The sequence below is a fragment of the Diplotaxodon limnothrissa genome, linkage group LG15 (assembly GCF_057381915.1).
Source record: "Diplotaxodon limnothrissa isolate DT_005_m linkage group LG15, D_limnothrissa_male_GT1.1, whole genome shotgun sequence".
NCBI classification, from domain to species: domain Eukaryota; kingdom Metazoa; phylum Chordata; class Actinopteri; order Cichliformes; family Cichlidae; genus Diplotaxodon; species Diplotaxodon limnothrissa.
This window is the reverse complement of record NC_140610.1, coordinates 37539035-37566688: the sequence shown is the minus strand read 5'-3', so window position 1 is coordinate 37566688 and position 27654 is coordinate 37539035. Positions and strand designations below refer to the sequence as shown.

Below are 27654 nucleotides of genomic sequence, written 5' to 3'. Positions count from 1 at the left end.
CTCTACAACCACCAGGATGTGAGAAGGACTTTGATTTTTGTATTTCTGTCCCCACCTAAAGTATGAGATCTTGAAGGTCAAATGATACAAATACATATAATCTATATATTTGTTTATTTACAGGTATACTCTAGATCATAGTGGATATCTAACAAAATGAATGGCCACATTATGTCTGAAAAATTTAAAAAAGAAAAGAGAACTTGAAGAGGATTTTCTTAAACTGCGAGGGTCATAGCCTGACCATGATCATACAAGATACAGTTCGTCAAGTTGGTCCTATATAGGTAAGAAAAAAATCGTCAGTTTTGAAATATTTGATTGATATTTTGTAGATCACTTCATCAACAGTTGCTCAAAAGAAAAAGAAAAAACGACAAAAAAATAAAAAATAGAAATAAAAAATGGCATCTCCTCATCGGCACAGGTTCTACCCTCAGGTAGAAGAGCAATGGTGAGTGGAGGCAGAGGATTCAGGCATAGTGCTTCCCTCAGCTTCCATTAAGAAACACACAAGGTCTCTAAGATTATATATTTATATATATATATATGTATGTATATATTAAAAAAACCACACACACAAAGAAAAACAAAATGAAATAAAATCATATTTTCAAGCATGAGAACTGACATGTTTAAAAAACAAAAAAGATGATGAGGAGAAACATATAATTCATACTAAGGTTTGGATATATCTTCATATTCTGCATTTAAATATATATGAATGTGTGAGTGCGCAGTACACATGAATGCATACATATATGCGCACAAGCACACAGCCATGTTATACTTAACATTTCTACAGTGAAAAAATAGAATGTCTTTAAACATAATATGAACAGATAAGCTTTTCTCTTTTCCTGCTAATTTTAAAAAATGATACAACATCTGTTAGAAAACTAAACTGAAAAAAACAAAACAACCAAAAACATAATAAAAAGTCAACTATGTAGTGTAAAATAAGTCGTCATAATACAACATTAATGTTTTCGTAATGTTACAATAACAATAAGGCTTTTTTGGAAATAAGAAAAGATTACACACAGTTCTGTCCATCGCTCCGGCTTTTGTGCACACCCACCGGAAACCTGCGCGGGATCCGTAACGCTCGCGTATACCAAAGCGCTGTTCTCGAAATGAAAACCCGGTGATCTCAAAAGCTTGATTTTTCTTTTTAAATCACAACATACACTAGTGTGTCGACCTGCAGTTGTTCGGGGAGAGTAGGGAGGGGTTGGCGGGGGTAATACGTTTAAAGTTAATCTTTTTTTCGTTTGGGGATGTGCAAGTAACTTGTACTGGAGAGTTTCAGGAACGCGTCACAGCGTCGAGATCCATCATGGCTCCTTGGTCTGGCTGTGTCACCCACAGAGACATCACCTTGAAAACGGAGGGCAAATACCAAAGCATCTGTTTTTTTTTTTTTTTTTGTTTAAATGTATCCACCTGTCACCAAAACACACAAACAGTGGAACTAAAGGCCAATTTTTCAACCACATTAATGTGCAGCTTGGTAACTGCAGCAGGCCTTTGCCACTTGAGCGTCTTATACAATGATATAGATGATTATAGAGGAGGCTGGGCGAGAGGGAGGGGAAAAGGAGGCGTGGACGATGACATCAAGTGGTTGCGCTTTCAGTCATGCCAGTTATCAGAGATGGCATCTTTGATTCATCAGTTTCCTCTCCTTCCAAAGTCACACGTACAGCGTACACGAGATAAGCAGCATGTTTGGTTTTGACAGAAAATCATAATAATAAAAAAAAAACGAGAAAAACGAGATAATTCCTCATTAGACAAAGTTCTGGAGGATGACGATGAGCGTTGGTCACTGTACACAAAGAGAGCCCTCACTTTTGCGGCAATCCTTGTTTGGTTGTTCCATTTTTGTTCCAAAGCTTTCCCCCCCCACCAGGTTTATCTCTTGTTCAAAACCGTGGATGTTGAAACCGCAGCCCCACAATGTAGTGGTTCCAAAGACAGGAGCGATTGTTAAAAAACAGAAGAAAGAAAGAAAAATCACGGGACACGGCTGCCGCTTGTCTCACCTTGGCTGCACGCAAGACGACGCGGCGGAAGCTTCGTGCAGCAGGCGAGACTTTTATCCGGTGACTGATCTTTGCACTGTTAATATACTGGCGTGTTGCAACATTCCTGCGATTACCTGGCTGAGGATACTGATTTCACACGAATTCACAACTGATGCAATTAGCACATTTTAAGAAATGTGTCGCTGTTTTCATCCTCACAACTGTAAGAAAACCAAAAAGTGTCTTCTTTTAGCTCTTAGTGCTCGAGAAGAAGTCGCTTTAATAGTCGAGTGTTATCCCACACAAAATACTGTAAAAACTTTAGGTTTTCTTGAAGGATTTGGTGCCGAATGTGAGTGAACTTGTCCTTTTCTGTTTATTTTGTTTCACTTTTTTTGTACAGCTTGATAAATCTTTTATGCAGGCAACCAGTTTCTTCATTTCTCACAATATTACTCACACACTGTGTTGATGGAAATACTTGAACCCCTTTTACACCCGAGCATATCAAAAAACAAGATAGTCACCAAGTCTTGGCTACATCCATCTGCTTCTCAGTGTTTTTTAGATTTTTATTTGTATTTTTTTTGCCTTCCTTTTCCTTCGTCATCTGTCGCTTGTTACTGTTGTGTCACGAAGATATTTTTTGAGAAGAGAAACGTCCACGAATGTTTACAATGTCCTCCACATTGAAACACTTGAGGTAAGGTAAGCAGTCTGACACTTTGATCAAAACCCGCCCCACATCTTGAGCCACAGCATCTGGTTCCTCCCCTGCCGAGGATCTTCTTTTCTTGAGATGATGGACAATTTTCTTGTGTTTCCTTGTGGCATATTTGAAAAGTCAAATTGGACTCTGAACTGGTTGGACCGGGTGTTGTCTTAAAAAAAAAAAATCTAGGAGATCCTGGTTGATGTGGCTGAATTGGCGGTGGCGATGTGGTTGTTTGCTGTCGTTTTAAATTTTAGTTCCTATGGCTCAAGAGGCTGTTGAGGTGGGGGTGGGGGGGGCAACAGGATTCAGAGGAGGGGGAGGGGGGGAGATGGCTTTTTACGTTGCATAGTGATCAAAGCTTCCTAAGTACTCCAGAGCTGCGTGATAGCAGAATTGATACTCATCCTGTGGAGGGAAAAAAACAGACAGACGCATAACAAATTGCATTAGAACACCTCCCCAGGAGTTTAATGACATGAGAGATTACAATTTTCAGACAATTTCAACTTGCAGTAAATTTCGCAATTTGCTGAGGCAGCGCATGTCCTGACAAGATCATTCTATAGATCCTATACCTAAGTAGAAAGCCTAGATTGGCATGAGCAAAAATCTTTTGCTAAATACAAAAACTTGATTTCGCATTTACCCATTTTCACACAGGAAGACCAGAAAACCAATAATAGACCTTATGGGGGTGAAGACACCCACCCAAAAGTGGTTTAATAGAGCGTTGCTAACTTATTGGTGGTCTTTTAAAATTCCATAAGTCTATCCAAATAAGGAGCAGTGTATGTTATTGTGTGTGACTCTGTGATTTCTCACCTCAGTTTGGACCATAGCTGGCCTCTGTGTTCGGAGCATCTTCACCGTTTGGAAGATATCAACCACACCTTCATAACGCATCCTTTCCAGGACGATGCTAAGGGTGATAAAGACTCCGGTCCTGCCCACGCCAGCACTGCAAACACAAAAAGAGAAAAAAGTGTATTCAGAAAGATGTAAAGCACGCCCATTCACACAGCGAGTGAATGGTGCCTTTGTAAATTGCGCCTTTCTTTCGTGTCGCATGCAGCATTTTGTGGGGGACAGTGACTGCAAAGATCTAAAAATACTTTGCACACTGGAAGCTCTAACCACTTAGAGGAAGCAAACTTCCACAGCTGGACATTCTGCTCCACGGTAAAACACCAGTGACACTAGCAAAGGAGGCAATTTGCATGTGAGAACCTCGTGAATCCACTTACATATTGTGGCCACATTCTTGTCTAACACACACACACACACACACACACACACACACACACACACACACACACACACACACACACACACACACACACACAAGCCCAAGGACACATAGGCGCACATTTCAAGTCGCACACAAGCGACCAAGCAAACATTTTGTCTCATTAAGTCCCTCCTCCCATGTGTCGAAAAACTCAGCCTTCTGCTGCTCTCCAGAAATACAGCCCGAGTCTTAACTCAGATCCTGAAATACTTGAGAGCTGCCTCTCTAAGCTGCTTTGCTGTGAAATGACTTCCACTTCACCAATGGAACAATAATTGATATGACAACAGATTTATTTGGGCTTCTTCCAGCCTCTGATGCTATTTTGTCTGAATGGAGAGTGGAAGTGACGGCTGCTGGGAGACACTTTTTTGACTTGTGCGTGAGTTTGTTGACAAGTTTGCGTGTGTCTGCTGGAGGAAAACGGCGCACTTGAGACAAAAGATGACTTGGTATTGTTTGACGCCATTAAATGAAAAAAGAAACAGGAGCCTAATCACCCCCACACTGCAGTATCTCTCAGCCCACCCAAAGCCTCTTCATGGGAGTCAGTCACAGACTGTCACATGGGCTCTTAAACTCACTCAGAGCTCCCCCCTCTCTCTCTTTCTCTCTCACTCTCTTTCAACCTCTCCCACTCCCCAGGAAGATCGACTCTCCAAATCTGAAGGCTCGCCGAGCCACTGCAGACTGAGAGGATTTGGTGTCCCCATTCACAGGAAGTAATCAGGCAATTAATGACAAAAAGCATGTGGGTCTATTAGATAGACGCCGAGGAGGAAGGGAGAAGAATAAAAGAAAAGAGGTGCAGGAGAATGGATGGGCCGAGAGGAAGCGAGAGAGAGCGAGGATTAAGAAACAGACAGGCAGTTGACGAACGGGGTAGGCGGGTGACAGAAGACGAAAGAGTAAGAGAAAAGGAAGCTATAAGCTCTACTCTCGGAAACGATTAAGCCTGAAGGAGGAGGGATGGAGAAAGTTGAGAGGGCTACAATGATTAGATGGGAAAGGAGGTAGCTAGAGTCCCGACAGATAATGCAGCCAACAACTATTACTACTCAACTACTCGAGATACACATCGGTGCAAAATGATTCCCTGATTAATATCATCGAACTCTAATGACATAAAACACTTTGCTGTGTTTACTCGCGCGCACGCCTCAAAATCAGGACCGCATTTGATGAGATGCATCACTTATTTAGGCGCTAAATGCAGCCTCTGTCTGCTTTCTTGTGCATTACTCCAGTCCTGCAATAACCAGGCCTTTCACTTTAAGGACAGCACTCCCATAAAGGCTTCACAGAGGGGTAGAATAACTCAGTCTTAGTGGTGCTAGCCTGACACAAGTCCGAGACAACTCCCAGAGGGTCATTTGATGGCTGGTGACATCATTGCTTTTTAATCCAAAGGACGTTATGCTACATTCGATGATGTCATGGCGCCTCTGCAGTAGAAATGTGGCGCAAAAGTGACACCTATTCTGCTCCAAAGGTAAAGTATTTTTAAGAGACAGCAAGGGAATTATTAGTGTTCGCCCATTTGTATCCTTGGAGCTGAATGCCAATCAAACGTTTAAAAAAAGTGTGTCGGAGATCATATACGAGACATACATTCCGTCTTTGCTTGTCTCGCAGCGTATACAGAACCAAAGCCGTGAAGATTGTCCTCATTTGGCTACTGAGAATAACAAGTCATTCAGACGGATCCCACTCAGGGTTATGAATATTAATAATCTGACGTTCTGCTGGTGACCACTACCAAATATCAATTACTACCTGTAATACAGCATCTCGAGTTAATGGTGAAAGTTACCTTGGAAACTACACCGGAGGTGATAAAAATGCACCACGCAGTGATCGTAAAACCCCCAAAAGAATGGCTGTATCATTTCATATGTCTTCTCCTTGCAAATGCCAAGCCACATCTGAGGCTTATCAATTATGAAAGAGAAGGGCCCGTGGAGGTGCTGAGGTAGTGCACTGCGCTTGGCAAAGAGGAGAAGAGGGATGTTGTTAGAGCTGCGCCTTAGGAGGAGCTCTGCTGCAAAACAATAACCATCTTAAGAAGAGATTTAATCTCGTCTTGAGACTTATATCGCTTTCAAGAAGAGAAGAATGTCTTTAGAGACCGGTTTGAGGCAAAGCAGGCGACAAGTCATCTCCTTTTAGGAAAACAATTATTAATATAAAATAAAATATACAAGCCATATAATGCACATGACAACATTACCTGCAGTGGACAGAGATTGGGCCATCCTGCCCAAACTGCTCCTTGGTTTTATGCACCTGGCCAATAAAATCAATGAATCCTTCCCCCGATTTGGGCACGCCTTGCTCTGGCCAATCAGTAAACTGGAACTGCCTTACTGTTCTGGACTGGCCATCCTGCAAAACAGAGAGAAAATGAGGTGAGCAGCAAAGATACATTTAAGGTTATCTTAAATGGCGACAGTTCCCACCAACAATTCCACAGTATCAGTATCCTTCCACCAACTCTATGCAGAATAAATGCACTACTAATAGAAGGATCCCCTGTTGGTTGTATGCAAGCATGTTTCTGCTTTGTCTCTCCATCTGAATTGAGGGTCTAGACAAAGGTTGTCACTTGCTAGAGATTGAAATCGATTTGACTTGAATTTGTAAAGCCTTGTTTTTGTCGTTCTCTTGTCGCGTAGGTTCAATAAGAGATAAATGCAAGAACATTTGTTCACACGTGTGGCTGAGAAAAGTGATTCTGACAGAACTAAAAGTTTAAGACGGGCATCCATAATCAGTGTGACCAATCCAGCAGGGAACCAAATGTGAAATATGGTTACAATCTCCCCTTCTCTCTCTTTTTGAGTTATTGTGCTGAATAATGGCTAGAAAAGTGTTTTTGCAGAACATTTTGATACTGGAGTAAAATTGTGACCTTTTTGGATATAAAATGTCATCATTTTATCATTTTATTCTATTAGACAGCAGCTTGAAATGTTGTCATTATTAGCGTATGAATTCTTAAGCTATGGCTGAGAGAGGTCACAGTGACCTTGGGTCCTGGTGAACATTAAAGACAAACTTGAAGAAAATCCCTTAAGGCATTTCTGAGATATTGCATTCTTGAGAAAAAAGGACAAAGTTATGTACATCCACACAGAGGACAAACTGAAAGCAAAAAACGCCTTCGCACTAATTAAATATGCACTTTTTTTCTGTATAAGACTAAACCTGCTGATACAGTGACACACATACTGCTCACAACATAGGGACAGTGTGTCCTCTCTTACTCAAACCCAACTGTTTCCATTTTCTTCCCTATTGTGTTCACAGCGCGCAGTCGTGTGTGTGTGTCACAAAAAGGTCCTAGTTATAGCTAATCAATAGTGCATCTGCCATGACAAGCGTCTTCTCCTAGACACCAAGTTGAATAAGATAATCCTGAGATGCGATCAATAGAGCAACGTGATGGATGAGCACGGAGAGGGAGGGAGGAGGGATGTAAGAAGTAAGAAGGACTTATGGAAAAGAAGGCGGGATTGGAGGATGAAAATTGGAAACAAAAACCCTGACACAATGACGTGCATGTTCGAAAAATGTCAACCTTGACAACTCACCATTACAACCTTGTTGTAATGGTGAGGCAACTACATTTGCTTCAACTGCAGTGCAAACAAACGCATTTGAATAGTTTTTTTATCCAATGAAGTGGCATCGCAGGAGGAGAACGGACAGGATCTGCTTTATTATGAGAGAGCTGATTATCCACTCTGAGAATGCACAGTCGATAGTCGTGTCCTTGTAAAGAAACTTCTTTTGATGTTGTCTCAGAGACAGCACATTGCTCGAGAAAGCCGGCGAGCAGACGAGCATTTTCGCAGAGACAAGCTCTCCGCTTGATGCCACCAGTAATTAAGACAACCAGGTGTTCATTTCTCCAGTTGTTTCTCACTTCTCAGCACAGCAGACCTCAGCTTGGATATGAAGTGTCATTCTCGCACATTCTCTATAGATTTTTTCACACACATGGCGGAAGCACAACTGGTTGAGTACTCAGTTGGCAAGTAAACAATTTATTGTTTTTGAAAATCCTGCTATTAGCTGCTAACGATATTTGATTCTAAAATTTGTTTGGAGTAAATTTGAAGTTTGTTACAAATGTTAAAAGAGACAAATTCTCAATTATGTTATTGGGGAAAAGAATAACATTGCAATAACATCTTCATCTGAGTAAATTAAAAGTGTCAGTCAGTAGTTAGCTTCAAGCTAACAGTCAGTGCACATGTACAGTGTTTAACCAGTTTATTAGGTCACCACCCAGTGTAAGCTTTATACCACAGCTGCCCTAAATTAACCTTATTGGTAATTACAAAATCATTTGTATGTTTCTGTAATGGTTAATCCACCAGTAATCATTGTTTTTTTTATGCTAAAATCTAATTATCATTGTTATCCACCAATTTTAAATTTACTGATTAAAAAAAAAAAAAGCTGAAAAATAATAAAAAACATTATTATTTTTTGATAAAGATGGCAAATTATTTACTTGCAGAAAAATGCCTGATTAATTTCTGATGTCTCAGCAAAGTCCACTCAAATTTGGGGTATAAAAATGCTAATTCGGTTTATATATATATATATATATATATATATATATATATATATATATATATATATATATATATATATATATATATATATATATTAATGAAAATAGCATTTTTACTTTTAAAGACATTATTGAAATTTTCCCCAATATTGTTGAAGAAACTGCAGTATGGTGTATGTAAAGAACAAGATGCAATGAAGACATGCAACATGCTTCATGTCATAAATGACAAAAATCATACTGAGCAGAATTCATGGTAAATGTCAAATGTGTTGAAGTAAACAAGTACCTGAGGGTCTCTAACCATCATGGATGGGAGCTGTCTTACATTCTTACTGATTTATTCTGATTTTTTAACCATCCCCCCGTTCAGACGGTGACTCTATGCTGAACATATATACTTTACGTTGTTACTATATGTCAAAGGATTTAAATAATCTGCCTATTGTCACATGGGACTATACGTGCTGCTGATGTGAGTCTGCATCGCTGCTGCCAAGGGGTACTCTTGTACATTTATTGTGCTTGACAAATACAGTGATTTAGAATCTAATAAGTTAGGCCCCGTATACCAGCTCTCTTTGTAAAACACCTCATGTCTCTTTCCCTGTTTTATGACGCATTGCATGTTTTCTTTCTTGTGTTGCCTTTGTTTTTCCATCTCAAAAACATTTAGCCTCAGCAGGGGGATTAAAAATGAAAGAGGGGCAAAGACAACAACACAATAAACTAAGCACGCGAAAGAAAGAAGGGGGGGTGGGGGGGTGGGGGTGGGGAGCAAAATTTAACACACAACCTGAGGGCCCACGCGCCGTGTCAAATTGTGTGATTAAATACGTGACTGGCTCGCTAGATGTGAGTGTTGAAGCGTGGAGTCTATGCTATTACTGCGCAGAGGCATGCAAGAGAAACACACACAGCTGTGTGCACACACACACACAGTCATACATATACAAAACAGACAAACATGTACATGTGATCTGTGCAATAGCAGGGTAAGCCCAGGTCACAGACACTTTTAAGTGCATACACAATCAGCAAGATCGACGCACACGCGCGGCCTGAAAGCACAGACCGGACTATCACCTGCTCCATCTCTCCGCTTTGTTTTCTTAACTGTGTGATAAGCTTTGACTGCCTGTTTGCTAACACTGTTTGCTTTGATGATTGAGTCCCCTTGGACAATCCTCGAAAAGAAAAGCAGCACTGACCAGACCTCGGGGCATCGTGTTTGCATGCACGTTAGAGCAATCTCATACTTTATATGCATTCATATCTTCTTACTAAAACGATGGTAGCGCATGTATGCATATGTACAGTGTTGGGGAGTAACGGAATACATGAGTAACTGTATTCCGTTACAGTTACCGTTTAAAAAGGTGGTATTCAGAATACAGTTACTTTGTTGAAATAAATGGATTACACTGCGGTACTTTCCTGTTTCATTTTGTCACGGGTCAGGACTGTTTGGGTTTTTTTTGACAGCTACGTTCTGTTGTTCCAGGCGGCAGCGTTACGGTTGCCATGGTTAAAGGGCGACGCTCTCTCTCTCTTTCTGCGACTGTGTGTTTCCTGGGTGAGAGAGCGCCTTTTTGTTGTTGTTGTTGTGCTAAGCTAACAGGCAGAATGCTACAAGCATAGCTCTAAAGAATGTAGCATCATGGGCAGTATAGTCCGTGCTGCAGGGAGAATGCACTGCCATAGACGTTATGGGTCTGTGAGCGCGAGGAGGGAGAAAAAGGCGAGTGGAAAGGTACGAGTTGTCGTCGAGGAAAAACGGGAGCTGGAAACATGTAAATATAATAATAACCACTGCAGCCAAGAAGAGTGCCTGACGAGCCCAGTTGTAAGTAAGCTATTAAGACTCGACTGTACACCGTGTTCGTGTTTTCCTCCGAAAACAATAAGTTCCGTTGGAGCAGTCTTTCAACGCCTCTCTCTGTCTCTCGCAAGAAAAATTGACCCACACAACAAAGTAAAGCTATTTTTCGGCTATGAGCCGACAGGGACCCCGCCGTATTAGTCAGAGGTCCCTTTACTACAGTTCGGAGTCGCGGACCTTCAGTAATAGTAATAAATCACACAGCAATAGTACATTCACGTTGTTGTAAAAAGCACGATAATATATTAAGTAATCCAAAGTATTCAGAATACGTTACTCTCATTGAATAACGTAACGGAATACGTTACAGAATACATTTTGGGGCATGTATTCTGTATTCTGTAACGGAATACATTTTAAAAGTAACCTTCCCAACACTGCATATGTATCTGTGTGTATTCAAGCTACTCCGAAACGACTGGGTCAATCTTACCGAAACTGTGCACGAACATCGTCACACTCACAGCGATAACCTCTACAGTTTTGTTCCACTCACTAAATATGGGATGAAGAATTAGAAAAAGCAGGCCCGGCTAGTGTGTTTAATCTATCAGAGCCTTTGGAAGATGATATCTGAACTTATGCGCATGAACTAATAGAAATATACAGAGGAAAGGAGATCGGCATGAGCCTTTTCATGAGTGCATGTGTGCGCCTTAATTGCTTTAATACTAACAGGATGATGCCTGGGAAATCAGTGGGTATATCAGCCGAGACGGGAGATTTTCATCTCTCTGCTAGATTTCTACTGTTGCTCCTTTGAACTGTCTGACCTAATTTGACCAAAAAAGAAATGTTATCGGAGGTAAAGAGATAACTACAAAAGAGCAGAGTAGCTTCTTAACAGTTCAGGGTGAGAAAAGTCAGTTCAGTAGTGAAACACTGTATGGAAATCTATCTCACAATAGAAACAGAAAAAAACTCTTTTAAGGAAGGTTTTTGGGATAAATATGACGAGACTGCGATGTTTTTCTGTTTACGTGGCCTAGTTTTACTCAACTTGCTTAATCTTCGACATTTCCAACACCTCAGTGAGTTGTTGATGGCGCATCTGTCCAAATTATAACATCTTTTTTTTTTTTTTACTCTTATACTTTTAGTCTTTTGAGGAGGCTAAAAATGCGTCATTGGCGCACAACTTCTGATGAACAAAAGCATAAAGAAGAAGACTGGAAAAAGTCCCTCTTGCGCTTTGATACAAAGAAACTGCAGCTGAATATCTATTGAGTGCTGACAGCAATTTAGTACAAAGTTTTCTTTTAAGGTGTGATGGGCAGATTTCAGATTTACGCCCCAGCGTCAACAACAAAAGCCGCTGAACAGAAAAAATACAACATGTAGGCTACAGTGTGGAAACATGTACAGGCTCTGTGTTTATGTAGGCTTTTCAAGGGTGTAATGTATTGTATTTATATATTTTGCATTCATTGGAAAATTTCACATCTTGTGCCCTATTTAACCCTCCCAAACCGCCAAAGGACCCCCTCTTACCCTGGCGTCTGTGACCTTGAACTCTCGGAGGATGTACTGAGGCATGTTATACTCTGCCATGGGGTCTACCACAAAGTACTGATACCTGGCAGAGCGCTCTGCAGGCCAGTACTGGTGACATTTTTCCTGTTTGAAAAAAAATAGTGATGATTTTTAGTGGAATTTTTTATGGCGTTTTACATTTTGATTTTAAATTATTTTAATTTTTAAGCAAAAAGAGACAGATAAATAACATAAATCAGCGTCGTACCCGTCCCATCTCTCTAAGTTTGGTCAACATGACTACAATAGTGGAGTTGTTCTCCCAGAGCATTCTCCAGAAGTCTTCTGTAGTCTCCGCCAGAGGGCCCTGCGTGGCAATGTAGGCTTTCTGTTGCCTGTTTAAACAGTAAAGTCACACCATGTTTACTTGAGTAATTAACTGTAAACACCACTGATGCAAATTCAGAGGGGGAAAAACAAAATCAACCGTATGACACAAACTTGTGGACGATAAGTAAACTTGATGATTGCTTTTACATAATAATACACACGATTACATGACTGCTATGAGGAAAAAATACAAAAATAGAATGAATATTTCTCTCATTTTCTTTATTCCATGTAATATATGTCTCTGATCAATCAAGATGTTTCTTTGCAGTAGAAATAAACACATGAATAAATAAGCAGTTACTTCACTCATGCTGGCGTGCTTTTCTGCCATCTCAACTCTTCCTACCTGTATCCATCAATAAAGCTGGCATTGATGTAGTCAGATCCTTCCAGGCCTCTGATTGGCTGCAGGCAAACACGAGTGGTCTCATAGGGCATGATGTTAACCAGCCGATTTTTGAACTTGTTGCAGGGAAGGTTGGCACTGATGAAGCGCGACGTGTGGGCTTTGGAGTTGGCCAAACGCTGTTGGGGGAAGACAAAGGGATAGTTTAACATACCAGAAGATAAGCAATAACAATAACAGTACAGACTAAGGTAAAAATATAGTATAGTGTTAAAAAAAAAAGAGACATTTAGTAAGACTGCAATGAATGATGCAGAGGAGGAGAATAAAGATTAAAAGCAGAGAAATGTGAGAAGATAGCACTGCAGAGGAAAGAAGTAAAAGAAAAAGGAAGAGCAGGAGAGGATGAAGAAGACAGGTGCAAGATAGCTAGAAAGTGGAGAATATCAATTGCAGAAAGTAATAAAGAAGACCTAATCTAATCTGATCTGTCACCCACGATGCCACAGCTTCAAAGGACATTGTTTATCAGGAATATATTTATCAGAAAGCAATTCAAAACTTTATTCCCGTTTGCAACTTGTGAGGTCCTGGAGGGTCAGATAAAATGACGGAAAATACGTTACACACCCAGACTAACAAGCCTCTGGATCAAGCCTGTATGAAACAGAAAACTTGCCTAAAAGTGGGTCAGTCGCAGCTTTGATAATGGCAGTGTGCATAAAACATAGACTCACATAGGGATGCTCAGAAAGACAAACACACACGCACGCTGCATAATGATCAAAATGAAAATGCCGTACTGCTACATCATCACCGTCATAAGGATCTCAGCGCGAGTTTGTGGGTCAGCAAGTCCTATGATCTCCTCCTTTTGGCTTCGACGTCTCAATAAAGAATATGTGTGTGTGTGTTCTTGCTCGTTAGCAAGCAAATAGAAGATACCCTTGTCAGATGGTTTAGGACCCCTTTCAGACAGAACGCACGGCGCGCTGAAAACACCAGCAGCATCACAAGAAATGAGAACGAGACAAGAGATGAGCTGCAACTGACCCCGGTGAAAAAGAAGGCGGGATGTGAATATATTTTCTAGATTTTCCAGCTCCCAATACTTGTCAAAATACAAAAAGTCAGTGTGTTCATGCTTTTATGTGTGCGCAAACCAGGTCTAACTTTCCATTTTCTCTTCCAATTAGAGTATTCTCGGTCTCTCTTTCTCTTTCCCCCCTCGTATAGCACCAGCAGCTCTCTATCAGTGGCTTCTTGGAGTCCATCCAGTGTTTGCCTCCTCCTCCTCCCATGCCTTTATCCCTTGCTACTGTCTTGCTTTTGATCTGTGTTTCACAGAGGCACCTGGAAAGGCTTAAGGTGGCCTGGCAGTGCTAAAGAGGCCCTCAGCTACACCACAGAGGGTGAAGGGAACTGCGCCAGACCTGGCAGCCTCAATCTCTTCACCTCATACTAGCTCCTTCCCATTTATAGTACAGCATATCTGGTCAGTTTTCATTCCATTTGGCATGTTGCACCGAAACATATATTTGGTTATGTATCAGAAACTAGAGCTTAAAGAAGCACTGTGACCAAAAACGCAGTAGGACCATCCCCAGTAGGCTTCCCTGGACATAACCAAATCTAAGTGGGAAGTCAGAACCCTGTAATAGAAAATACAAGGGTCTGAGAATATTAAATACCATCTGGCATTTCTATAAATCTATAGTAAAGTATTCTGAATATCACTACAGATTTACACATATTTATTCTTTTTAGTACATTTACTATCTATTAGATCATAGGTTTTCGGTTTATTTCTAGTAAATACTATCTTTCCAATTGTGTACTTCTTTAATTATTAATTATGCATTGCCATGCAAAGCCTTGTGAGAGTTTTGTATATGTATAGAACTGTTTCTATATAACTCGAGAAGATTTTTGTATTTTTGTTTGGACTTGGATCCCAATTTAAACAGCTGAATCCCAACTCATACTTGCTTCTATTTAAATTGAAATTTATCCCAGCAGCTCAGTAGCATTTTGTTGTGTGTGTATGTTGTAATCCACATACTGTTGCAAAATACGTTCTACAAGCATGCTATGTGCATAAATCTCCATAAAAATGCACATACTGTGAGCAAGAAAGCATTTTTGTCTGACTACTTCATGACAAAATTATCTTCAGGGATTCCCAACAGTTATGGCTTAACTCTGCGTGACTATGTATCCTACCTGAGAATGACAGTGCCCTCCCACTCTCGCCTATAGTGCAGTATTCTGTCAAATCACTTCCTTACTGCCAACTTAGTATACACTCGTCCCTTTGTTCATTAGCCAAACGTTCCTCCCTCCGCTTGCCTCACCTTCCACCTCCATTTGTCATCATCAAGTATTAATTACTTAGCTCAACCACCCCTTTTCTCACACGCCTACCCCCTCTGTACTGACAGCAGGGTGGATGTTATTAATCCCCGTTCGACTCCTGATGCCAGCTCAGCATTATTTCCCGATACAGATGGCAGTGGAGTTTCCGTCACTGTTGTGCACCAGTGAGAAGACACCCCCCCAAAAAAGACTAATCGCACTGGCACTGTTGTTGTTTCTTGGTAGGGAGGCTGCGTTGATGAAAAGCGATGACGAATGATTCAAGAATCTGTGTGCGTAATCCAAGGTCAGCAGATGCTAACTGGTGTGCCAAAGTTGAGGTGACTTTACTTTATGGACGGGTGACAAATTATAGGATAAGCCCCCCAACTCAATTAACTGGCAGTGACTCTACAAGTAGCATTCTTCCAAAAGATATGTGATGTTTGATGGTGGTGATGGAGAGCACTTTCTAATATGCCACGATGTCTCATAGATGGTCAGCTAGATTGATGCCCGGTGGCTGTGACGAATTGCAACGGCTGTATAAAGGAAAAAGTACACGATGCCAGCTAATATCCCCCCGCTGTAGCAGTCGCCCAGTCTCCCCATCGCAGGATTCAAGGGTTTATGTTTTTCCTTTAATAAGTCACCCCTCTGTACGTAAACACTATGCTTTGCTGTCTTTCTCACCTACTGCTTTTTCATTAATTTTTTCTTTCTTAAAACCGAAAATCCGTGCTGCTCTGAGCCAAAAAATCCTTTGTCTTGCCCCTGCTAGATTAAACCCAATTTCTTAGCCTAAGCATATTATTGCAAAATCCTCAAAAATGAACAATGTGGCCCAACAGCAAAGGGCTTCTTATTTCTCTTTTCTAGCTCTGGAAAAAAAAATACTACACCTCAATAGCATTGTGTACCTAAATGATGAAACGTTTTTTAGTCACCTGTTACTTGGATAGCATCCGTAAAAAACTGACAAATAGCTGCCATTCAAATAAGGCAGTTTAAATATACCTTCTACAGTGATGCTACACTGTATAAACTGCATCTTCACTCAACTAAAATGTTATTCTTTCAGTCCCCCCACCCACCCAGGCAGTGACAGCAACCATCCAATTTGTCTCTTTCCTAGTCTCCTAATTTAGTTTCACAGCTTCTTGTCAGAAACACAGATGCTGATAGTTAAGAACCACTGAAAAAACACCAAAACAAAACAAAAAAACCCCAAATCAAAATACAAAGAAACGTATTATCACAAAGCAAAGAGCAATGACTGAAACCAAAAATTAAGCACACTGCAAATAATGATGAAGAAAAATATGAAAAGCAATGAAATTGGATTTGCATCCAGAATAACTGCTGGGAAGATAAAGCTGGCAGCTAGGCTTATTTAAAAGGCTTACAGTGGCTTAAAACAAGGTGTCAGAAAAACATACCGGTGCCGTCTTCATTATTTAGTTATGATAAGGACTACAGAGAGGAAAGTTAATGTAGACATTGATCTGTGGCTGCTCGTTATTTCCCACTGTCTTGGCAGGTGACTCTGAGGAAAAACTCCAAGCAGGCTCCCTGATAATTTGCATGTCTGACCCCAGCAGAAGTTAAAGTTGATCGGTATATGTAGTTAGGGCTCATTAATAAAGAAACAACAACAACAAAGCAAGGTGTAAAACCCTCTAATTCCAGTGCATAGTGCACTTAAAATGGTCAGAAGGTTATTAAGGTTTTATAGGTTTATTTCCTATACCTTGAACTCCAGCTCCATGCCAGTGACGTGCTCACCGCTCTCCACCTGTGCAAGCTTCTGGATGTAAGAATACAGGCTCCGGGCAGCCACCTCAGTGTTTCCGCAGGCCACCGCCTCCAGCAGTGCGTCATGAATGAAGCTGTACTGGTCTTCGGTCTGCACCATGTAATTCCGCTGCGATCGCATAAGTGTCACATGGCCGTAAATGTCGACCGTCTTCTCGTGCTTGATCCGCTCCAGCATGGCGTCGATGACGATGAAGCAGCCCGTCCGGCCTACGCCCGCACTGGAGTAAAAAAAAAAAAAAAAAGATACAAAATTACTTTGTGTTTTGGCATTGAATATTTTCAGTGTAATTCACTGTGCCATTATAATGTTTTATATACAGCAAGTCCTGTAAGCTCTGTTGTGAAGTCACACTTTGCATAATTGAATAGGAAGACGCAAAGAGAGAGATGTTATGAAAGCTAAGAGAGGAAATAAATAAACAATAAAGGAAAATGACAAATAGAACAACAGGAGGACAGTGATGGAGACTAGGTGAAGCAAGCCGTCAAATTTCAATTTTATTGTGTAGTGCTTTGGACTCACTGAAGTCTTTTTATCTTGACAAAAAGGAAGGTTTCAATTTGAATAAGCCATCTGAGAAATACCACACGTAAAAGGAGGAAGAGCTAAGGAGTGAAATGGGAGACGCAAAGGAGATGGGAAGGGATTACTTTTGAGGCTTTTTGACAGAAAGAGAAGAAAAGAAAAAGGTGGAGAGAATGGCAGCAGGGAAATAAAGCACAAATTAAAGAGAAGGCTGCTGTGACCAATTGAAAATAGAAGAGACAGAGGTCATTTGGGAAAGAGAGTATGCGGTGGTGTAAAGTGTTTTACGTAACCTATAATAGCAAGTACGCAGGTAAAGCCTGCCATTCTGTTGGCTCACGGACACACAATGACCTAATAACAACTGCATTACTGAAGCTGGGATTTTCCATATGCTGGGCTTGACTTCATTTTTGGGAGACCGGCTGGTGCAAGAACCACTCCTCGGTTCCTTTGAAGCACAAAAGTGAATCAAATTACAAACCGACCTGCAGTGAGCAATGATTGGTCCAGCGTCAGGCGGATTGCAAGTCTTCACCCTACGGAGGAAGGCCAGGAACGGGGTTGGGTACTCTGGTACGCCGTGGTCAGGCCAGGCGGTGAACTGGAACTGACGAACCTCCCGCTTCTCACTCGAACCATTCTGCATAACACACAGAGAGGCTGGTTGCACTGTGTTTGCACTGGGTCATTCAGTAGCTTTATTGTTGGTCTATAAACCCAAATGGTGTCTTGATAACGGTGCTGCTTTGTGCAACTTGGCTGTTACAGAGAGATGTTGTACAGTGAGACCACAAAACATTCAGAAAGCTGACATACTGACGTATTTAGTGGATACACCTGCTTACCACAAAGATGGGATTTCAGGTCAAATAAAAAGTTGCACTTTGTAGCCTTGATGAGTAAAATGCACTATAGTTTAGGTTAAAATCATCTATGATGAAATGCTTTCAACACATGCAGCTCATCAATGGCTTCAACAGTAAATCTAATAGAAAAGCTGGGGGACTGTGTAAATTGTATTGATTTGGAAATCATTTAAACCCTGTCCTTGCTGGACTGTCTCACCGAGTTAAAATTGTGGATGAAGCAAAGAAGTGGACCTCTTGAACCTCACTCGTCTTGGCCCTCCAAAACACGGGACGGATCACACATTTGATAAACAGATAAATGCTGTTGCTACAGTTAGTTTCTTCTACCCGAGGCAAAAGGCTAAGCCCTCTCTCTCTTTTGCTAAGAAGGCAAACCATGCTTGAAAAAGAAGGCACTGGACTTGTTCAAGTGTGTGAGGATGTTTCACCTTTCATACAAGAGGTTTCTTTAGTTCTAAAAGATTTTTCAAGCTCCTACGACTACCATGACCTGGATGACTGAGAGCCTAGACGGACTAGTTCATACCTTCATTTCACCCAGGCTTGCTTTTTGGAGTAGTTTTTATTTGAGAATCAGCCAGGCGCTGCGTTCTCCTCTGCAACCAAAATGCAGCAGCTCAAGTCCTGACAGGCACCTGCAAGCGAGCTCGTATTTCCCCTGTTTTTGGATGTTTTAACTACACATTCTCTGAAATGATCATTGAGATCAGCTGACCAGATGCTTCTGGTCTTACTGTGAAGCAGATTAAAGCATAGAGGAGACCTGGCCTTCTCTGTAGATGCCCCTGAACTTTGAAACAGCCCGCGCCCTTGAAATGAGCACCTCAGCAACACTCGACATCTTCAAGAGCCGCTTGAAAACTCATTTTTATTCCTAGGCATTTAAACCAGACCGAGGCTTGGCATCTGTTTTTCCTCTGTCTACTTTTCTGCACTATGCCAGTTTAGTTTAGTTTAGTTGTACAACACAGAGACAAAATATCAAAGACTGAAAGTGGAAAAAATTCAAAAAAAGTTGAAACAAGGGTCCTGAAAATGGTCATAAATATAACTGGGTTTAATAGAAGCATCCACTGGAGTTTGTGAGTAGGTTTTTTAGCAGTTTAATAACTCAGTAACACAAGACTAAGTGTCAGTGTAATTGCAGTGTAATACTGCAAAGAATGTGCCGCTTTCATAGTCTCCAGTACAAAATACATTAAAAAGGGACAAAGCTGAAAACCAGCTACAGTATAAACTTAGAAATTCTGATCACTTATCACTGATGTCCTTTAAAGGGGTTTGGGTGTTCATTAAAGCGCATGGACATTACGGACACAGGAAATGCAGTCCGTCCATCCATCCATCTTCTTCTGCTTATCCGGGCAGCAACCTAAGCAGAGAAGCCAAGACCTCCCTCTCCCCAGCCACCTCCTCCAGCTTATCCACCAAGGTGCTCCCAGGCCAGCCGAGAGATATAATCTCTCCAGCGTGTCCTGGGTCTGCCCCGTGGCCTCATCCCGGTGGGGCAAAACACCTCACCCAGGAGGCATCCTTGTCAGATGCCAGAACCACCTGAACTCGCTCCTTTCGATGTGGATGAGCCGCATGCGGCATGCTGTGAACATCTTATTATTGCAGAACATTTTGAGAGGCTCAAAACCCATCCTCTCAAGCAAGAATGGGAAAACATGTTTGTGTTTGGGGGCTGAGCTGCAGTTTTGAGAGCTCAGTGTTGTTAAAAAAAGAAAGAGGTGATGCAAACCAGTGGTAAACACGCCCCTGTCACGATTTTGTTTTGAAATGTGTCGCTGGCATCACATTAAATAAAATAAGCGTATATTTAAACATTTTACAGCTGTTTAAATCCGCTCTCATTTACAAAATGGGCTTTGCAGTTTTTGGGAAATCTTTTTCTTTCTTTTGATCATGATTTTACACAGTTTGAACTCGTTGTTGTAGTAGATATCATTTTCATGCTGATCAGCACTGATGTGCGTGTGCTCATGTACTCATTGTTGTTGCTGAGAACACTCGGGACATGAGACAAGCGGCAAACACTCATATTACACACCCGTTTGACAGCTCCTGTCATAAAATCCACTATTGAGGCATCAAAACTGGGATCCAGAGGAAGAATTTTGTGAAGGACAAGAAGAAAGAGACTGAGAGAAAGATCAGCCTCGCATCTTCCTGTCCGCTTCCCCCTCCTCACAGAAGATCCTCTAATGTAGGCACTGTTTGCATTTCAGTGAAGTGCTTCTACTTGCCTGACAGAGGGAATTTTTCCTTGCTGAATAAATGAATAAATGAGTGTGGTAATTAAAAGCAAACTGACCTACTTCTTGTTTTCCTTTTTTTTGGACATTCCCCATTTCTGGAGTTGGAAGACAGGATGAATACGACTGCTACCTGGCTGCTGGTTTTAAAGTCTTTTTTTTTTTGTCAAGAATTTATCAGCGGACACAATCCTGCGTCACTGTAGGATACACATACATATAGATATGTACCACAGCAGCTGCTTTGTGAATGTGCCGTGTGTTTGTCTGTGTGCCTCTGCCACCTGATTCTTCACACAAATTCAACAAAGTGAAAACAGCTCAGTGAGAAATCCCGGCAATGGCTTCAGGTATAAGCAAGAGGGAAGAGGGTGAGCAGAAAAAAGAAGAAAGCACCGGCGGGTGTGATAGAGGCTGAGAGCGGCAGAATGTAAATGGCCTGAATGTCAACCAGCTTTAAAGCGCCACGGCTGCTGATACGTTGCTATCTTTACTGTCACTGGTTTGCCTCAGCATCCATTGTTCCATTGACAATTCAGGTAAAAAAAAAAAAAGTCAACAGTGACTTAACACTGGTGTAATCTTGGCAAAAGGAAAATTCTGGAAATGTCTAATCCTTCCAGTGGCTGGTTCAGCTCCTATCACAGAACCTGTCTTTGCAGGTTCTGTGATAGGGCTGCGAGTGAGAACAGGGTGCATGTAATGTATGTGTGCTGGTGCGGTAATAATACACTGGTTTGTGTGTGGCATCATATTTATGCATGTAGCATTTCCGATATTTGTGCAAAAGCATGAATGCAAGCTTGGATGTGCAAAATCTGTCTTGAGAATGTGCTCATTCACATGGAGAAAGTGCACTGCAATACGTCATATGAAATATCTTAATTAGAGGGAATACACACTATGCCTCCCCTCTTATTTTAGAGCATTTTACTATTATAAAATTATAAAAACAAAAACGTGATTATAAAAACAGTTTCTTTAAGCATCCCTTTCACATATTGATATGAATGAAACAGTCGCGTGTTCCTGCCACTAACAGTACACAACAAACCTTTCTGCCTTTTAAAGTCAACGCAGATGATTACTGGAGTAATATCTTATTTGGGAAATTAATACACCGTTACATTGCTCTGTCATAATTGAATCACATATGAAGAGTCACATATCTAAATGGACTCTTCATGCCCCTTTAAGCAGGAGATTTGTGGTAAAAGCACATCTATTTTTAGTCAGGATTTGTTATTATAACAAGATCATAATGGTTAATGGATATTTGTTCAAATACTATCATTTTTTCTGTCAACCTCCCCAGTAGCTTTTCAGACGTATCGATAAAGATATTTAAAATTGCTTCTTTGTATCAAGGCACGGGTCCCGCAGCTTCTGATGTAGCTCTTCTGCTTTTAGCATATAAACATATAGTGTTATTTGAAGACAACTATGCTATTACTTACCAAATTTGATAAAAACAAAACAGTCTGTTCAATGCGATCATGTTTTTTTTTTTTTTACTTGTTTTTAAAAGCTAGGTAAGTAAGATTATCCTGTTATGATCATTTTTCATTTGAATAAATATTTTCCCCGCTTTTTTTTCCCTCGTTTTTGAGATTGCAGTCTTTGCAGTGAGCATAGCTCTGAATATCTGTGCAGGGCTGTGTGTGCGTGCACAGAAGCATGAGAGCAGTCTGCCAATTATGTATATTGAGTTTCTCTTCTGCTCACTTTACCTAAGTGCTCCAATTTGGCAGATGCACATAAACAGATGACCTATTGAGGAGAGCGAGAGAGCTGTGCAAGGTAAAAAGGGCTGGACTGGGAGGACAATAGAAACAAAGGGTTTTATTTGTACATATCTTCGCTTTAAGCAGAAAAATACCATGTGGTTTATACCAATATTTTCAATGTTTATGCAGACCTTGTGCTTGTATTTCTACAAGGCGTGTCCTCTGGACTATCACTCTCTTTGCTGAAAAGACATTTATGAGGACGCTGCTATTCATTTTTTGAACCATTTAAGATAATGGCTGTAATTCATTTGCTTGGACATGTTTGCACATCACTTTTGAATTGACAAGTACTGTTTATCAAACATAAGACAGGAGTACAAATAGTAGTGTGTAGGCGAACAATGTGAGGAACCATCTTACCTTGTGCAAAGAGAAAGTGCGCACGCAGAAAGTGGCCAATTCTATCGTGTCCAAAAGGGTCACTTGGGTCATACCGTAGGTCTCTGTACCTCGACTTGGCCAGTATTGATCACACTTAATCTGGGAGAGAAAGAGAGGCATTAGCTACAGCATGAAAAACCTCACGGACATAAAAAGGCACGGTTAGGACATTTTTTAAATCACATTTATTCGTATCATGGCGTGCTCTCGCAGCAAGCTCTCCTTTGGACTGAAACAGTGCAGTGGTGACAGAAACACCGGGGCAGCTTCTCTATAATTCACATCTGAGAAACAACATTATGCACACTGAACAGATGTGCCTGTCACAGCGACTCCAATCTCACTGCATAACTTTACCAACCTCACACAAATCCAGCCTGCTTCCTTCCTTGCCTTTTTCTTAAAACAAAACATATTCAACAGTAATGTGAAACACAAGGAATGTAATTGAAATCTCGGGAACTTGATGACTTTCCATAATCACAGCTGCTATAATTTCAAATCTTCATACGGAAACCTGGACACTTTTTAAAAGTTTATTAAGGAAAAAAACAAAACAAAACAAAACACTTTTTAGAGCAAACCCTTGATTTGTTGTGACTGTTAACATTTTTTCTAGTCCTGTGGCACTACACACAAGCACACAAACCACGTCAGTCCACCTAATAAAGATTCATTCAATATGGGGTGTGATGTGCCAGCGGACATCAGATCAGATGTGACAGCTTGTGAGGGAGACGCTGCTCTCCAGTTTTCTCTCCCATTTCCTGGTCGAGCTGACACTCGAGCTCCAGCACCCGCTAACCCTGATCACGTTTGACAGGAGTGGAATGCGCATGTCAGGATGGAAGGTAGGTAAACAATTCAAAAGAGGACGGAGAAAGGGAAAATGAGTGGAGACACCTGGGGTGAGTGAGCCTGATGTTGACACAGGTTTGACTCGACAGCACGAAACATCATGGTTGGCTTTTTGACATTTAGACAAGTCGACTCCTCGAGAGGACTAAATATTATCACGGCGGACTCACTTAAGTAAAAGTATCAATCCACTGTGAGAAAAAAAAATCCTTTACAGGAAAAGGTCCTGCACTGAAAATGGTAAGAATCACAGAAGCATGAGAACAAAATGTAAAAAAATTTATTAAAAGTATTCATCATGCAGCAGGATGATTTCTAGCTAAACTTCCAAGTGAATTATTATTACATTAGTGGATTATTATACATGCACCCACTGGTCACTTTAATAGGAACATCATGCTAGTATGGTGTTGGGCACCCTGCTGCCTGTATAACTGGCCCAATTTCTTAGGGCATGGATTCAACAAGGTGCTGGAAACATTCCTCAGAGATTGCGGGCCACACTGACATAACAGCATCATGCAGATCATCATGGCTGCACAGCCACCATGTGAATCTTTCATGCATCCCAAAGGTGATCTATTGATTTGTGAAGTGGTGACTGTGGAGAGCATTTGAGGACAGTGAACTGTCACGTTGAGATGATTTGAGCTTTATGACATTATTATGCGCGTTATCCTGCTGAAAGCACCATGATCACAAAGGGATGGGCGTGATCAGCAACAATGTAACAATGCAAAGAGCAACTGTTACATTACTATTCCAAACATGAAAAAAAAAACCACTACCAAACACCACACTCACCCCACTCCCATTTTAAGTGCAATGAAACATAATGGTGTTTTAGAGCTAATGGGATAAAGTTACATTTTATCAGCAAAATATATTGCCTGGGCAAGTTTATGCAACTTCACGTACTTAAATGTTAGTCTCCTCTCTTATTCTTAGAGATGCAGTGTCTCAACTGCTGATATCCCATAATGTGTACCAAATAAATGACAGGTGCAGTCTCATTTGCAGCAGTGATTATCATAAACTGCGTTGAACGCTATTCCCCCACCGCCAAATATTTAAGGTTTTCTTTAATGTAGTCTTATTTGTCATTTCTAAGCTAGGACCCAGTTCCTTCACACATTACAAAAACAGGATGCTGAGCTTCCTGAATCTAAGCCACTGTTCTCTCTGGATCGTTTTCTCTCTATATTCTACAATCAACAGATGGCTGTAGGAGAGACTGGTCGCAGGTACTGCAAATACTCTACAGCACTCTAGCACTCCCGTTCTTAAAATTTCATTTGAGCTTCCTGCACTAAGCAGTCTAAGTTCAACAACTCGCTATGCTCTCTGGGACATGCAACAGCTTGTGGTTTCTGCTGCAAATAAGGAGAGAAAACAGAGCTAAGCCTGTGAAGGTACTCCCAGTGGATACGCAGCCTTACTTATCAGATGTGCGCAGGTAGAGTGTCTTTGAGTTAGCTCTGCTTTATCAGCCTCCCCAGTTGCTTTAACCACCCCATTCAAATATCTACAGTTCTCTGAAAGCAATCTATCCCAAGAAAATGAAGTCTGATTGCCTACCAATGGAGTTCAGTTATGCAACTGGGAAATCAATGTAAAGCTGTGCCATTTTCAGCAGCTGGTTGTTGTACTTGGTTGTGTAATGCACTGATTTGATTCCAAGGCTTATTTAAAAGAAAACATCATTTTCAAGCGATTTGTAAGGTTGGGGGTTTAAAAAGAAGCGTACAGAAAAGCAGCCCAGATATGCCGAGTGGACCTACCCGCGACTTCTCTTCCAGCCGGGTCATCATGACAATAGTGGCTGCTCTCTGTTCCCACACCATCCTCCAGAAGTCTCCAAATGTCTCTGGTAAAGGTCCTTGGGTGGCAATGTAAGCATTCTGCTTCCTGTAGCCATCAATGTAGTTAGCGTTGATGTAATCGCTGCCTGTTATACCTACACGTAGGCAGATAGAGGAAAAAAAAAAACAGAGATTAAAAGATGGAACGTGTACCTTTGATGGCTTTTCCTTTATTATTCTTTTTCCAAACCTCATTTATCAGACTTTTTCATTAACACAATTATTATCACGCCATCTGCCTCAGTAAATCCCAGTTGTCACACGCACTGACACAGTTCCCAGCCAAGGAAGGAGTATGTGTAAATGTGAAGACCAGAATAAGACAAGTCAGGAGAATTTGGCTGAATTCCCGTAACATTTCCCAAACTGTCCAAACTACAGTGGCAATGTCTTTCAATATGCTGTCGACCACGTCAGCTTCTAAGAAACTTGTCAGGAAAGGGGTATTATCACCTGATGATAATAAAAGCCTTTACTCACTTGTAATTTATTATGTTACTAATACATATTTATTGAGTTTTAATAATTTACTTATTACACCACTGAAGTGTAAGCAGCTTTCTACACTGAGGTTCTCTTTTATTTTTTTGCATTACGAAGCTTAATTCATGCAGTATTGTGCATCTATTAGCAATTTACTATGTTTTTATTAACAGCTAATTATGCCTTTTGCAGTTCTCCCATCTGTAATGATCACAAACCAGATTTTTGTGCGCTTTTAAATTAATTCAACACATCTGTCACAATATTCTATCATTTTTCTTTTCTACGTTTGTGGCTCTTTCCAGGTTCCCGTAGATATCGTGTTTACCACCACAACAGACCAAAAAGATGATGGAAGATAGTGGAAAGTAAAACAGCTTTTCAGCCAACATAGCTACGAGGTAGATTTAGCTTCAGTCCCCCTGAGCCTGCTACCATGCTGTGATATACACCGGTCCTACTAAATCTAGCTAGAAGGAGGTCTTTTGCTGTGGAGAAAGATCTGAAATGTTTTTAATGCACAGGATTGTGTAAATGTGCTCACAAGTCAAGGTGCCCTTGAGTTTAAAAAGGAGTCACTAAAGGACAAAATGCTTTAAATGTTAACAGGATTATCTTGTGATTGGAGTGTCTTACATCGAGCGTCTGGCAGTGATAAGGCAGAGCATCACCCATCTTCATTTACCAACTTCTACAATCTCTCCATTTGAGAAGAGGCTTCGGCGTGACAGCATCTGTGTGTCGGAGACTCATGTCTCTTTGACATCTGACATCTCTTCGCTCAAGCAACAAACAATGAAAAACTCGACCGGACTCGTTTAAAAGAGGCGACTCGGTGAGGGCTACGGCCTGGGCGGAGAGGAAGGATGTAATATACAGAGGAAGGGAGAGACCGAGCGAGAGGCAGAAAGAGCAGGGAGGGTGAAAAGACGAAAAGAAAGAACAAAGAATCGAAGTAAAGAAGAGAAAAGAAAGTCAAATGTCATTAAAACGGATACCACGTTGCACAATTTGACTGGGCTGCCTTGGCTTTAGTCATAGCTAAGTGAACAGAGAATGGTGGCGTGCATGAATTGTTCTACTGCTGCGACTAATAGCAAAATCACTGCAGTGTAAAATAGAAATTTCAGACTTGATTAATTTATGTATTTATGGACGAGGCATTTTATTTCCCTGGGATAATTTTGTTATGCATGTTGCTGCACCCTAAAATTGGACTGACTACTGCAAGATACCGAAATCTAGCCCGAGCAGTTATTTCACACAAAAGGAGAGGACTCTGGAGCAGAGAGTTTGGCATTACTGTGAAGGAGTCGGCAGCTCTTCTGGTGATGCAAAGCCAGAACAATGTCAGCAGTGAAGGGTGACTACCTCTGACAATGTCCCTTGAGATTTAGGAGTCAGAGGAAGAATTTTTCTGGCTCTGAGATTCTCACCACCGTGTCTATAGGCAGCTAGAGGGAAGTCAAGACAGGGGCGTAGATGTGATGAGACAAATGGGACATTGAAAACACTGGTTTAACTTCCGACTCGGTTTGAGTGTGAGATCTAAGCGCTTGGCCTAAAGATGAGCTATAAAGAGTCCTTGCCTCACCCCCCCAATTTGCCTCTGTAAACTGCTTAGCTGGTCAGTAGCAAGCTGAGCTGGAAAAATGTCCAGAGTTTAAAAATCAGCACATTTCACTTTTCTTCCTTTTCTACATAGAAGTTATACAGTAAGCATATATGGTGCTTCACAC

The 27654-nt window shown here is 41.1% G+C and overlaps 1 protein-coding gene across 5 annotated transcripts in view; it reads right to left on the bottom strand.

The window, feature by feature from the left end:
- Positions 1-960: 960 nt before the first annotated feature.
- ptprsa (protein tyrosine phosphatase receptor type Sa) overlaps positions 961-27654 on the bottom strand; it is a 180326-nt gene continuing 153632 nt past the window's right edge. For all 5 annotated transcript variants that reach the window (XM_085371935.1, XM_085371934.1, XM_085371937.1 and 2 more), the window contains 10 exons: positions 25352-25527; positions 22692-22811; positions 17900-18054; positions 16818-17103; positions 12713-12891; positions 12242-12368; positions 11992-12117; positions 6264-6418; positions 3568-3703; positions 961-3150 (listed from right to left, as the gene is read on the bottom strand). In XM_085371935.1, coding sequence (XP_085228061.1) covers positions 3082-3150; positions 3568-3703; positions 6264-6418; positions 11992-12117; positions 12242-12368; positions 12713-12891; positions 16818-17103; positions 17900-18054; positions 22692-22811; positions 25352-25527 — 1529 coding nt within the window. In that variant the 3' untranslated portion in view covers positions 961-3081. The remainder of the gene's footprint in view (positions 3151-3567; positions 3704-6263; positions 6419-11991; positions 12118-12241; positions 12369-12712; positions 12892-16817; positions 17104-17899; positions 18055-22691; positions 22812-25351; positions 25528-27654) is intronic.